Below are 15157 nucleotides of genomic sequence, written 5' to 3' on the forward strand. Positions count from 1 at the left end.
TGTGAAAGTGATTGAAGCCTTTGATGTGAATGGTCAGCAGCACTAATAAATTCCTGTGCATTTTAGAAGCTGGAGGCACCAGTGTGCCAGAGAGGGCTTTCTAGCTGTTGCAAACTGAGTGCCCAGAGGGATGTCTCTCCAGGTGCTTCTTTCCTAGACACTGACAGTGAGAGATCCTGCCCTCTTCTCCAAATCCTCCAGCAGTAAAGTGGGACCCAATGCTCTGTGCTCAGGAAGAACCAAACCAAGGTGGGAGCCCAAGAAAAAGGATTAAGGACCTTGCCCCAAGCCAGGAACCCTTAGTTCTCAAAAACACAGAAGCAGAAGCTGCAGAACATGAAAATTGGAAAAAGAAACTTTGTTGCAACTGTTCCATCCAAGTCCTGGGTTTTACTTCTCATGTTACTTTTCAGATAGGACTATTTAAATTCTCTCAGATTAAAACTATAGAAAGATAATCAGTTCTTCTTAACTATAAAAAATCTTTTCTTGTTATTTTAAAAATATTTATTCATGCTGTTTCCCAACCATTGGAGGAAAAATGAGGATGCATCATAGCACTTTTTTAACAGTGTTTTTTAATTGAAGGAAAGTATAGTTGTAACGACTACTTACAGATGTTATTTCATTTAATTTCACCTAATTCTATCAAAACTTTTGTGAAATAGGTATGTTCTGCAGCTAAGAAACTGAAGCCTATGGAGGTTTAGTAACTTGCTGAAAACTCAGTAAGAAACAAAGCTATTAACCATATCAGATCTCCTCAATCATTCTTTTACTTTATAAAATTCACTCTCCTTTAAAATCTCTTCCAGTCTCTGCCAGAACAAAGGTGCCTAGCTGACTTCCTTACGGTGCTGAGCTCTGAATAAGGAGTCTTTGATTAATTCCATAGGTAGTCTTTATTCTTTTGACAAAACACTCTCAAAAGAAGAACCAGTAATTTAGCTATTATTCCTGAATAAATTAAACTACACTAGAACATTACAAAAATGACAATACATACAACTAATGTATAAACAAAACAAAATGAGTATAGAAATAACATTTTTTAAAAAAATCTCACATTTCAGTTTCCCAAAATATGTTTTCCCCTCCAACATACTTTAATTGCTGTGTCTTAGGGCTTCAGCATTTGATTTCACTGAACTCTCTGGTCTCGTGGTGTCTCTCCTCAAGACCCAGGTTACAAACACAGTTACTTCAATTCTACTTGCTTGGGGTTGGGTGGGGGGAGTAAGGAGCAAAAAGTGGGGTCTAACTCTGCAGCACTCTTCCCATCTCAATAGGACATTGGTAGTTAGTGGGGTGAATACAAAAGTATCACTATATACGGAGTCCTCCTTGGTTAGGCACATAACAAGATTTTCCATATATGATCTATTTAACTCACAAACAATCCCAGAAGAAAGACTGCCACCAATTTATAAATGGGGAAACAGGTTAGAAAGGCTAAGGATTTCCAACAATATCATACAGCCCAAATTATCTGGGTTGAGAGCCTCACATGCCTTGGTGGGAGACCATACCTGAATCTATTCCTGGGGACTAATGCATATATTTAAAGAGCAAAGCCTATTCCATATCCAAGAACCAGAGATGTCCCATGACCCCTTCCCTACATCATTGGCCTCCTTTGGGTCTTATACCCTGTAGTTATTGCCTCATGGAATCCTGATAAGGACTCTCTATGGTTAACAACATGCATTTCTTCTACAAATACAGAAGATGAAGCTCAGGAGTTTCAAGAACTTACCCAAGGTCACAAAGTGAAGGGGAGGACTAGAAATAGAACTTTCACTAGTCTGGGCTTTATCACCAAGTTAACTTGCTTGGGCTCTGCGCAGTTGAATGTCTGCAGGGACAAACTGAGTAGTAGATGTTATTTAAGTGGTGCAGCAAAACTTTTGCTCAGGTGGTGTTGGGGTTCCTGGTGGATAGTGGGGACTTCTCCCAGGGAATGCAGAGGCAAAACTGATCTCTGAGGTGTGTGCTGGGGGCCCTACCACACCAGTCTTCTCAGCCAGGCCACACCCCCAGGATATGCTTCAGCTGGGCAGCTGTGATCCCAGTCACTCTCAATTACCCTTAAGTGACATTTTCTGTATTTTCTGGCTGCCCAGCTGTTCTACCTGGAAGGACTGTGCCTTCATCTACCCCTGCACATCCTAACACGAGCCTTCCTGGAGCTACCATGTCCCAGCAGGCACCCTGTGACTGTCTGCAGCCCTCACATGACAGCTCCATCTTTATTTTGTGCTTTGTTGAGGGCTCTAGCAAGCCTGGAAAGACAAGGGGCGCATCTCTCCCCTCTGAGTTCCCTCCCCTGCCACCCGGCGGGGACCTGGCTTTGTTTGTGGAATTAGTGATTCCTCCTCTTCTGTTAAGGCTGAGAACACACGTTTGGTCCCCGCTCGGGGTGGGGCCCAGCTAATCAGAAGGAGAGGTTCCTTGAGGGGTGCGCTGTCAGAGGTGGCATTCCTATTTCCACCCAGGCACCTGGTATCTTACACGCCACAGAGAGGTCTATGGTGCAAAGCGCCGACGAGCGGGACTGCAGAACTGCCTTTGCTGTCACCTCCGCCCACAGATCCCCTTCCACACTTGCGTGTGCACACAGGCCAAGATGGAAGGCGCCATCCTAACTTCTGCCTTGCGCAGGTGGGAGGGAAGAGAGACGAGAGGTATTCCATTGGTTGTCTTGTCTGGGAAAATGAATTGCACCTTCCCCTCACTCGCGGAAGATCAACTTTTCCCACCCCTTTGGTTGGGCACTAGCATCTTGGGGCCACAGCCCGTATCTGGGAGCCAATGGGTTCCAGTTCCAGGGTCTTCGAGCTGGGAGGGCAGCAAACGCTGGTAGACCGTGAGAAAAGTGTTTTACAGCGTCCCGAGCCCCTTAAGTCTCCTGTGGAGCAAATGAGCTGGTACTGAAACCGACCAGTTGGCTTGGCGCACAGGGTTGCCGGCCAAGCAGCGCGCGAACCCCTCCCCTTCTTGGCGGGCCAGCACTTGTAGCCCTCGCCGCCGCCCCCCTCCACCCCGGGTTACGCGCGGGTCCTGCAGCATCGTGGCCGAGCTGGGCTGCCTGGCCCGCGGGCAAAGCGCCGGCCACGGCATCCCGTGCCGGGCCGCGGCGCGATGCTGCGCTGGAATGAGGAAGCTTGGCTGCAAGGGGAGGGCCCGGGCGCGCCGCGCGCGGGGGTGGCGGCGGCGCGCCGAGCGGGCCCAGCGCGGGCGAACGGGCTGCAGCCGGCGGCGGCGCCAGCAGGTACGGCCCGTGCCCGCCGCCGCCCAGGCAGATTTGGGGATCTTGGCCCCAGTCCGACGCCGTTACAAAGTTTGTGCGCGCGCCACGGCAGGCCCCAGAGTTGCTGTTGGGACGGGCGTCCGGCAAGCTGGGATCCAGCGGTGGGGACTGAGACGGGACGGCGCGCACCTCTCCGCGTCCCGTTCTGTTTTCAGCTCCGCTCATCCGTCCGTATACAGGAGCAGCGCACCCAGAGGCGGCCAAGGCGCGCGCTGGGCCGGGCGGACTGAGGGCAAGTCAAGCTGGACACTGGCAGTGTGCGCTACCCCAAAGTTTTCGGAGCGCAAGGCGGGGGCGCGCGCGCTCGGGCCACCGCCGTTCTGGGCGGCCGCAGGTGGAGACGCGCGGGCGCGACGGGGGTGGCCGCGGCGGAGGGAACGAAGCGCGCTTACCCGCGGGCGGCGCTGTGCGCGCGGGGCAGCCGGTCGGCAGGGAGCTCGAAGCCGGGTCGGAGCCGGCGGGGGGCGGGGAGTGTGGCGGAGAAATGGGGAACAATGCGAGTGAGCAACTTCAGGAAGTCATTGTGAAAGAAAGCTGGGAAGAGCTCCGCGGCCAAGTTATCAGGGCACTCTAACAAGTGCCTGCGCGGCCCGCGCCCAAAGTGGCGACGCGGGGACAGCTCTGGGCCCCTGAGCAGCCAGCGTAGTACAGCCCGGGCGGGACGCGGGACCGCGGCAGGGCGGGTGACCCGGTCGAGACCCACAGGGCAGAGGGAGCCCGGCTCCAAGGTCGCTCTTCACGCGGAGGATCAGTCTTGGCCCCCAAAGTGCGACGCACAAATCCACGTGAGTGTTTTCAATTTCAGTAGGAAAACTTGGGTAACTGGTGAATTTGATTTTTTTTTTTCCCGAGAGCTGGAAAGGACAGACTAGGCGGTAACATTCGTAATCCCTGGTGTCGGTGTTGCTCACGTATGCCTCTCCATTCTGAGGACAGCGAGAGCGATGAGTTTTGTGAAAGCCTCTGCCGCTTTAGGCTGTGACTGTAGGTGCAGGATCAGGCCAACACGGGACACTTCTGAACAGCTCCGCTGTCACCACGAAGATGTTCTAGCTCCTGCTCATATTTAAATTCATATATACACATATAGTGGGATCACAGAATTCAACTTTATAAAATCATTTATAAAGCCATTTGTAAAAAAAAATAATTAAAAACTTTTCTTATTTTTGAGGTAAAAGCATTTTGCTTCTATTTAGCCTGAGCTTGCTTTCTGAAAAACAGAATTATCCCGGTTTTGAAAACTTGGTACTTTTGCTCCCTGTGGGTCAGAAAACCTTCTCAGGAAACTCTCAATAATAGTAAAACATCAGATCACTTGAGGTTTATTTGAAATGTATTTTTAAAATCTGTCAAGCATCATTGGTGATTCCTCAGGAATCTCAGAAGCAGATGACTGTTTTTCCTTCTAATTTGGAGGCATACAATATCACATCCAGTGGCCAAAAAACTAACGATTCCATAAGGTCTGAAGCTGCACAGGCTTCACATGCAGTTTCCCTTCCCTTTGGGGACTGTAACCCACCCGGAGTGAATTTTAACTCGGGGCTTTTCTCACGTTACCCTCGCATGATTTCCCACCCTGCTGCAGAGTGTATTTCATCTTTGAAGTACCTTGTTTAAACTTCCAGAGACAAAATGATGTTAAAGAAGTATCTTCTTACTAGTGAAATCAGTTTCTGGTAAGAAAGGAAAATTTATAAAAGTTGAAAATACTTAATATGTATAATATTTTTAACTTTAATGGAAATTCAAATGCTTTTAAGAGTGGTTCATTCGGGGAGGGTTATCAGTTCAGAGGGGAGTGACACCTTCAAGAAAATGCCTGCGCCCTCTTGAATTTCTTTGTTAGAAGGTGTTTGTTCAGTGAGGTTAATGGGATCATCTTTTATATGGGATTTTAAAAAATAACAGGTTAAGCATCATTTATATTAGAATGTGTCTGAATTGCTTCAGTGACACATTGGATTATTTGGTATACGGCTTAAAATTTAAACAGGGACAAATATTCTTGATAGGAAGATTCACCTGCTTACAGTGGCATACTGTAACATGCAGAACATGTTACAGTAATAACTATGATTTCTCATTTTAAAAACTGTACCATCTCATTTGATAGAATATTTTTAATTTCACATTTTCCCATGAACATACCTTTTCACATGGGGGAAAAAGTGAGCTTCTCAGTCTTGCAACCCACCAGAGCTGGTGACAAAAATATTTTGAGTTAAATGGTCCTGTTCTCTTCCCCTTTTGTATCCTGGTGATAGTTGAAGGCTGGAGTTTAGAAACAGCACAGTGCTTGTTTGTTTAATTCATCAGTGCCTTAATTAGAGTTCTTCATCTGAGAAAACTACATTTTCCTCCCCAAATTCAGGAGCATTTTAGCAATAATAGCCCACCATTGTGGTCTCACAGGAGACCACAGTGGCTACAAATAAAAGTGTACTGTGTTTGACTCTTTTGAGAAGTTTGTGCACAGTCTCCTAAACAAAAGGTAAACTGTGGCCATCCATGGAGATGATTCCTTTGTTCAAAAGTTAATATCACAGTGAATTTATTGACCAAGAGGTCTAAAGCCCAGCAGAGTTGTAGGCCACTGTATTTTCTTTACTTGGCCGAAGACTTAGAGTGAGAATGGTGGTTCTTTGGTTTGGGGAATATTTTCTCTTGATTTGTATTGGTGAGCATCAGATTTGCTTAATGCAGTAGCATATTATCAGTATAATGTTAAACCTTTAAAACCTAAGAGAATTACATGTCTTTTATATCAAGATTATGTATACTAATACATACAGTAAATAAATTACATATGTACATGCATACACACACACACACATAGCATGCACACAGTGTGGAGTGAGGCATGCACGCAGTGTGGAAGAGTTTTAAATCATACAGACCTAACATGAGTAATATAGCTACCATTTTTTTTTACCTTTTACAAAAACAAAATGAATTTCTCTATTTAGAATGGTGAGTTTCAATGTAAATGATAATAGTATTTTGATTGTTTGCCTAATTTTGTGTTTTCATCTCATGTAACTGCAGTTAGCTGAGGATTCATAAAGAATAGCACTGTTCAGTGTTATTTTTCTCCTTCTCAAATCTTTGAAATTACATAGCAATTTCACTATGAAATAAGTACTGGTTCTTGTGCTGTATTCTAAGGAAGAGTCTTGTAAGTGGATCCAGCTCGTAGAAAGCAAATGAAGAGCCCTCTGAGGTTCTCTGGAAACCTTGACTTTTGCTGCCTATTTTTAAGACTGACAAGCATTTGGGGCTCCTACTTCTCACCACAGAGTTGCTGAAGCTCCTTCTCTGACTGTGAACACCACTCCCTGACCAGTATTTTTATGTATTTGTATTTATTTCAGAACTATTTCATTTCTTATATGCATGGTATAATCTTTCCACTTTATGGGAAGAAAGATGAGTTGCAAAAGCAACAAGTGACCCATTCTTAAAGCATAGAAGCAAAAATATGAATCCACTTCACGTCTTGAAAGAAGTCAGTTTATTTGGTTCAAAAAAAAGGCACAAGTACCTTTTTGATCTGGGTCAGCATTAAATCACTCTTTCTGTCTCACACACAGAGACACACAGACACACTCTTTCTCTTAAAATTCAGATAAGGTGCTAAGGAGAACTGGGATTTTGTTAGGGTCCTAGGACACCCCAAACTAAACTACATAAATAGCAATAAAACTGTCTTGAACTCTGGTGCTGATTAAATGCTCACACTGGGGTTCTTCATGTCAACTCTGGCTTCATTGTATTTTTTTTCATCTTAATAAGTGCCTTCATACCTCCATCTCCTTGGAATATATGTTCCAGTTTTTAGATTTCTAGTGCCATTGCTTTAATAGCTTTTGACATAGCTCTTAACTGTTCTTAAATATTCTAACAAATATTTTTAAGACATGATGAAACACCAAGGATGTAGTGCTGCACATTACAGATGAAATACAACAGCCACTAAAAGAAGGTTTGCAAAAGGTTTCAAAGTGGGGTGTGGGTGCCTACCCCTATTTTGTTGTGTGCTGGTGGTTACTCCTGAAAAGGGCCCATAGGGAGAGCAACTGAGGCCTAATCTGTAGACAATTGGCACACCGTTTCAGTTGACATTTTCTCTTTCTCATGGTTGCCTGTGATAAATAGGTGGATGCAAGAGGTGTCTTTAGCCAGCCACCTGGTGAAAAACTGTTAAAAATGCTGAAAACCCCAAGTCACAGGTGTGGAACCCATTTGTCTTCTCCTTCTGAGGCCTGACCCTTTTTCTTTTCTTCCTTGGCCATTTTGTGCCTTTGGCGAACTCACAATTCCTGTTGACTAAAAGAACACCCTTTTCCACCACAAGCCTGACAAATCAGACGTTCAAATAATTTCTGAACTCGTTTTTGGTTAGGACAGGAAGCCCAGGCTCCCTTCCTGTGTGTGCTTTCCTGAGAGAAAACTAGCTTCCCTCCTTTTTTGCATATTTGGCAACTGGTTCCACCTTTCTCTGTGCCCCAGTGGAGTGTCAAGACGGGTAGTAGGACCTTTGAGGAAGACAAGGAGGGCGCTGAGGCCCTACCACCAGGCACCAGGATCCTTCCAGGTGGCTGGGTCAGAGAGGGACTCTGAGAAGCAGGGTCTCAAAGTCGGGATTTGCTTGGCTGTGAGGAGTCAAGTTGGTTGGTGAGTGTCACTGAGTGTCTTTGCTGTGCTTGTATGGATTGGAATAGCCAGTGTGGTCCTCTGTTTCTCTGTTTTCTTTTTTTTTTTTTGTGGTGGGTGGCCTGCTCTCAGAGTGGCACCCTGCACCCTGTCTGGGCTCACTGTCTTGGGGTGATGGAGAGCATCATTATGCTCCATCTGCACGTTCTGCTTTCGGGTTGGCCCCATGCTCCACCTCCTGATGGCTTGTGGCGCAGGGCCATGGCTTAACGAATTGCTTAAAGTGGGCACTAATTAGTGCCAAAGTGCTTTCTTCATATTTTCTCATTCAAGTGTGCAGTGATTCATTTTTCTTCAGCAAGCAGCTCACTGCTACAGAAAATCTGACTCTTCCCGCCATTTTCTCACCAGAAGTTAATGATAATGGATGGATGGTTACATATTATGGACAGCAGTGCATTGTGAAGAGGGAATCCACCACTCTCGTGCCCTGTCTGCCTTGTCTGTCTTTCTTTCTTTCCCTCTTTCTCCTGCCTTCTTTTCTTTCTTTATGTCATATGTGTGGTTTGGGGACACACTTAAATAACTAAGAACTGCAGGAAGTGTTTGTAAGGCATGGTCTATATTGAAGTAGATTTTTGTGCTCCATTTTTGAGATCACACACAAAAATCTACACTTTACACCACTTTCTGTTAATTTGAAACTGTTTGAAAATGAACAATATGCTCTGAGTTAGAGTCTTTTTCCAAAGCTAGGGATTCTATGATGACTACTGATTTTTTGATAGTTTTTTAATTTGTTATATCATCACACTTTCACTGGGACAAATAAAATTCCACAAAAGATACCTCCCTGGACCTAATAGGGAAAATGTTTAATTTTGAATCTTTGAAGACATGAAAATGAGGAATTGACCTTTAGCTTACTTCTGAGGCACTCTGAAATGTGTTCCAGTGCTTTTAATGGAAACTAGAGAAAGCCATCGACCCCCTACTGCGAGCCCCACTTTTAGCCTGAAAAGTGACCTTTTTCCTTCTTGTTTGTGCTGAATTTTGCGTAGGGCAGAAAATTAAAGTGATATTCAAAGAGATTCATTCTAAAAACATATTGACAGATTGTTTATCTCACTTCATTAAATTAAAACCAACTGCTCATTATCTCAGGTCCTTATATACAAGGTGGTTAATTACCATTTAAAAATTGGTTTGGAAATTTCTTGTAGTTTTCTGCTATGAGTGTCTTCCTACTATACTATGAAGGTTGTATATGTTTGCCTGAATTTAAAGAATTTTCAATTAAGAACAGACAGGGTTTTTGTAAAAGTAATAAAATTTGCTAAAAAAGAATACTTAATATAAAACATTGAAAATATATTATTTCAATTTACTTAAGGGCTGCCGAAAATATGACTAAAATCAGCTTTCTTGTATTTAACTCTCTGATGGCATGAGCATTTTCTTCCAGATTATAAATAAAGACATGATGATTTTTGTAGACATACAAATGAGGAAGTAGAAAGGTTCTGTGTGGTTGTACCAATGACCCTGTCCTCCCTGGATTTGCATGAGGACATTGTAGGCTGAAGGTGAAGGATTACAGAATCAGCCCAAACAATCCTGATTTGGACCCGGCACCCACGTTTCAAATGGATTTTGTTGCATGGTTCATGCTGCTGGCTATGAGGATGCTTCCAGGTTTGGGTCAGAGGATGCAAGTGTCAAGCTCTCTATCACAGAATAAAATAAAAATCTAGACCTTTTTTGCTAACATTATCCAATTGAAGAACCAGTGCAAATGATTGAGGGATTTTTTTTTTCTGTTCTTTGGTTTTGGTCCATGGCAGTGATTATTTAATTGATACATTTATTGGTCCTTTTACCCTTCTTAGATACAGCTTGCTCTGACTTCAGCTGAAACCACTGGAAGTTGGGGTGAATTTTCAAAGTACTAAAACCATTAAGAGACCAAGCCATGGTTTCAGGAACCTAATTTTTGAATCCTTGTTCTGTGTACTATGAGCATAGGTTTTTATTATGTATAGTTTTTATGAAAAAGTTATCTCATTGTAATTGATGATAGTTGATGATTTTGTGGGTATTGTAAGTGGAACTGAGCTCACAATTCTAATGCTTTATTAGGGAAAGTTTCTACCTTTTGCATGAGGCCTATCCTAACTTGGAGGCAGCAAGTAACATATCTAGCCTTCTTGCTCTTCCCTAAAGCAGTGGCTGAATAGCCTTATTATAAATAGGTGGGATCAAAGTGGCCTTTCCTATTGGAAAGAATAAGAATAAATAGATATGTATGTTACAGTGAATCCCATAAACTATTTGATCTGAAACATTTTTTTCTGTGTTTATATCTAGATTTGTAGATCTTGACTCACCACCAGCTAGATTTTACTATAAGTAAAATGACAAGTTTGTAGTACCTGGGAAAGTATCTTCAGAAGGCAATTCAATTAATAATGACTTTTCAAATTTTAATACATAGTATATGTATGGGTTTGCAGAGAGCAGGATGTTCCTGTGGCGATCCGGATGATCCTACTTCTTTGGGTCTAAATAAAACATAACTTTTGCCAAATAAATTCATGCAATTGAAGTAGAATGGCCTTGTAGAAATATCAATATTGCAGTAGGGTGCATTGTTTGGAAATGTTATGGGTGTGCAAGTGGATTTTTCTACCAGCTATGGTTTTAAATTTTGAGTTTTAAAATGTCCACGTGAAATAATTTACTGGTATGTTAAGCTAAATTCAAAGCTAGAGGGGCTAAAAGAGATTCTGTATTCTTTGTGACACCACAAATCCTTGCTAAGTAAAATAATTTAGCTAATATTTTAAATTCACATTTATTTCTTTAAAAAATGAAAAACAATCTGGAAATAATAGGAACACATAATCTATTCCTGGGTTCCTCTGTCTCTTTGATTTACAATAATAAATCACAAGCCATCAGCACTTTGGAGAGAGACTGTAAAGCATTACTTTGGAAGCAGTTGCTATATTTTTTTAAAGATATAGATCTTATTTTCATTGCACTTCATTTTTTTTTTTTTTTGCACAGTTCCTAGCCATGCATGAAGGTCTTCCAAAATCAGTGAGAAGAAGATCATTCTAAACTAAAGTTTTTTTTTTTCTTTTTAATGCCTTTAGTTTATTTATTTATTTTTATGTGGTGCTGAGGATAGAACCCAGGGTCTCACATGTGCTAAGCAAGCGCTCTGCCACTGAGTCACAACCTCAGCCCTAAACTTAAGTTTTAAGCACTCTGCTACTGAGCTACAACCCCAGCCCTAAACTTTTTTTTTTTTAAATTTAAGTGATAAAGCATAAGAGCCATTTATATTTGAGGAAACTATGTAGGAGGTGGCCAATGTTTGTGTCAGGAGAAACTCTATTAAAAAATATGTCAGCTTTGACTTTATGTCTCTCCCATACTGTCTGTGAGTAGTTTGAGATCAGATGGTGAAAGAGTATAGAAGGGAAACCCCTCTTCTTTATATAAACAGGGTGCACTATGCGAGAATAAAAACAACACAATGTGATATAACATAAGGACATTCATGGGCCACTGGACGTCCAGCTCTGGTCCTGTGACAATAGCAAATATATAAGCACAGAGAAATGTCTCCCACTCTACTTTCCCTGTTTTAAAACAGTTTTTCTAATGCAATATCTATTTTAAAATACTCGTGTGTGTACATGTGTGCATGTGTGTAGTTTCCCTTCAGTCTGGAATATGTCTTGACTAAAAAGGCTTTCAAACATCATGGTTTTGGGATCTAGTTTTAAGTCTTCCTCAGTTCCCTTTGACCCTTCCCCTTTTACATATCAGTTCCTACCCATAGGGGGGAAAATGCAAGGACAGAACTGCATATCTGAGCTAATTTGCCCTCAAGACGAAGGTTCACAGAAGAACAAATTGTTGGAGTTTTCTGTGGTTCAGTTTAATGTGGGGGGAGGGGCCGTGTGAACACCAAATTGGATTCCTGCTTTCCTGTTTAAATCTTGTTTTTCATTGTTATTTGTACCAGCAATGCTCTGTGGAATAATCATGAAAATGTGCAGATTGGCAGCTAATTTTTTTTAAATGAAAAGAGTCAGAAATGAAATAAGAATGCTCAGAAGTTTTTATATTCTCCCACCCTGTTTTGTCAAATTGTTAGGCAAACCAAGAAGGTCTCTTTGACTAGATACAAAGACTTTGCATATTGCCTTAGCTTTCTCTTGGAACATTTCCTTTTTTAAGATACAGTGTAATTCATGGTGATATGATAGATTTTCAAAAATAAAATCTTCCCAGTCTGAAGATGAAAGAACTTGTCTCTAAGCAGGAATAATGCATTTTATTAAAGAGGTCTGTGACCTAGGCATTTTAAATAGATTATAGTCTTGTCCTGTCCACCCTGCCCCATCCCTCTCCCTTCAAAATAAGCATCATTAAGTGTTTAAGGAAATAACCCCGCAAAGTAACTCTAATGCAGCTTTTATTTGTTGGGGAGTAAGAAAAACTAGGAGCAGATATTGGACTGAATAACTAGAACTTAACTAATACAGTAGAAATTCCAAGATAAAGTTTGGCTTGATTTCAAAGTATTACATGCAATATGTTTATTTTCTGGTAAAATATAAGTAGAATCCATTCCTCATCTATCAGATATTTGAATGTTTTGACCACTGCACGAGGCTGTGAAGTTCTTAATGAGCAGAAGTGCTAGAGGGAAGACATCTCCATCACATGTCCACAGGTTCCAACCTCAGCTCTGTTTTTTTATTAGACAGATAACCTTGGTCAGGCTGTATCTGTTTTACCTCAGTTTTCTCTTCTGTAAAATGGAAATGATATGGATCCTTTGGGATTGATTGTGAATGTTAAAGACACATTTAACAAATAGGAATCCGAGCTCTAAGTTGGACACTGGGTCAGGGCTTCCCAGTAGAATGGTGGGCAAGACAGAGGACGTTCCTGTGAGGCTTAACAGTTTACCTCTCAATGCAAGACATTTAATACATTGCCTGAACAAAGCTAGATAGAACTAGCATCCATTTCTGCTTTATTCTGTCATACACAAGGCAAGATATGTAATGAAACATCACTGTGCAAGAATTACCTGTACAGTATCAGGGATGAGAAGGAGGCATTTGCTTAGAAAACAAACAAAAAAGCACAAGGAGATTGTTTAAATCTCAGAGAGCGTTTTTTAAGGCATGTGATAAGTACTGCATGCTACCAGCGAATGGGCTAATTTTGACTGACCCTCAGTATTTCCTTCAGGAAGTTTGGCAGGACCCATACTTGGTAGTTCTTTAACAGCTTGAAAAATAAGAAAGTTATAATTCTTCACAGGGGTCTGGATTTTCCTTCTAAATTCATTAATCCAGACTCAGCATATGAGAATTCTGCAACAGGTCCTGTGTTTCATAGCAAGCCGTGGAGGGAGGTGCTCACTGGAGGAAGCTGAAGGACATTTGGAAGCTGCTCCCCAGTGGTCCTGCAAGCTTGCATGCTTAGGGGACTCTGGTTGTGTCCTTCTCTGGGCTGCTTGGGTTAGAAATGGGGCCACTCCAAGGAAGACAAGCCCATCTCCTCACCTGGAAGCAGCAACTGCCCAGGGCTGTTGGATGCTTCTCTCTCGTAGCCAGCCAGGTTCCAGTCCAGCCTCTGTGTGGAAGGAGGAAAGGCAAGGTGCAGGAGGTGGTTTCAGGAAAGGCTCCTGGTCCCCCATGTGTCTGCAGAGACAGTGAGTCTGCACTTCCCTGCCTGGAGTCCATTCTTACTTCTTTTGCTGCTGTTCTCTAAAGTTGGTGATACATTGACTCCTTTGAATGAAACAGGAAAGTAAGATTTTTTCGTCCCTGTTTGATCAGAAGGAGAGAGACAGAGGAAGGGAAAAAAGAGGTAGAGGGGGGAGAGAGTAAGTGGGAGACAGAGAGAGGGAGAGATGGGAGGAGAAGGAGATGAAGGAGACACAGGAAAGGCAAAGAGATTTGGAGAGATGGTGGATTCTAACAGAAGCTTCACTGTCAGTTCCCCTACAGGGCCAGCCCTGAACAGCCTCTGTCACATTGGCCGAAACTTATCTCTGCATCTATTTCCCCTTGTGCAAGATTCAGAACTGCTTGCTCCAAAGAAACAATAAAAGCATTCATGGTTATACGAATTGCACAGGTAAAAAAGTTAGTGTACTGATATTGCTGTGTTTTCTATTGATTTGGTTAGCTTTTGCCTGGAATTGTTTGGGTTTCCCATGCAAAGTAGAAAATCACAGAATATTTTTGTGAAATAATTCCTTCTGGCATCTCCCTTTATAGACCTAATGGTCTTGATTTTTCGTTTTGGTGAAACTTTGTGGAAACACACCAAAAATTAATTTTTGTGATTAACTCCATTCACTGAATCAGCTCCTTTTTTAGTTGAGACCAATCCCATTTTCTGTTTGACACTTGCATTCTTCCACGTGGCATCAGAGGGGCTAACTTGGTGCTTTATAAACTGGGTGCAAAGCCTAGGTGGGACTCATGGTTACGAGGGGACGGGTTGGGATTTAAGTACCCTTCAAGTCACTGTTTTTATCATCCTAAGTGATGCACATTTAGAGTGAGGGGAGTTTGGAGAAGCTTGGTAAGTCAATACTGTGAAGTGAGACATGTCAACCACAGAAGTCACTGGCCCTATACAGACTGGCTCCTGGGCCCCAGCTCAGAAATTATTAAGAATTTCTACATAGCGCATGAACAGACATTACACCAAGGGACCCTCTGAGCATGGGCCCCTGAGTAACTGCACTGGTCACAAGTCCATGAAGTTCCCCAATGCCAGAGAAGGTTTGGCTGAAAGTGTGCATGAAAATTGAAGTGTGGTGGATTGCATCACAAAGGTCCACATTACCAGGGCGGGAAGTGGTTCTAGAGCTTTAATGACAAAGCACAGAGGTAGAGCTTCAGGTTCCTCCCATGCACCGCTGTCCCCAGGGTTCTCACTAAATTCGCTCTAGGTGGTGTTCTCTGCAGCTTCACCTTCCCCTCTCCCCCCAGTTCCCTCCAAGAGACATCTGCATTCTCTTTGTGACATGACTGTCTGGAGTAGGGTTTACCACAGGGCAGGGTCTGACTGGGGACCAGCCACAGGGCAGATGGTGGAGATTCTGGCTTGTAATATATTCACACATCTTGCCACCTGAAC

General features: G+C 42.8%; 1 protein-coding gene across 21 annotated transcripts in view; it reads left to right on the forward strand.

Moving 5' to 3' along the window:
- The first annotated feature begins 2586 nt into the window (after positions 1-2586).
- The window catches only part of Ikzf1 (IKAROS family zinc finger 1), a 96762-nt gene continuing 84191 nt past the window's right edge, over positions 2587-15157 (forward strand). For 4 of the 21 annotated variants that reach the window (XM_046463892.2, XM_058585447.1, XM_046463906.2 and 1 more), the window contains exon 1: positions 2660-2684. Coding sequence is in view for 6 of the 21 variants with exons in the window: in XM_046463908.2 (XP_046319864.1) it covers positions 2627-2684 (58 nt within the window). In the remaining 15 variants the exon portion in view is untranslated. Of the gene's footprint in view, positions 2685-3216; positions 3272-3291; positions 3645-3761; positions 4096-7188; positions 7991-14002; positions 14144-15157 lie in introns of those variants that run through there. The other 17 variants (XM_046463904.2, XM_058585449.1, XM_046463893.2 and 14 more) reach the window with 14 other exon arrangements.

The sequence above is a fragment of the Marmota monax genome, unplaced genomic scaffold (assembly GCF_021218885.2).
Source record: "Marmota monax isolate L192 unplaced genomic scaffold, Marmota_monax_Labrador192_F-V1.1 WCK01_AAM20220418_F8-fsc00432, whole genome shotgun sequence".
NCBI lineage: Eukaryota > Metazoa > Chordata > Mammalia > Rodentia > Sciuridae > Marmota > Marmota monax.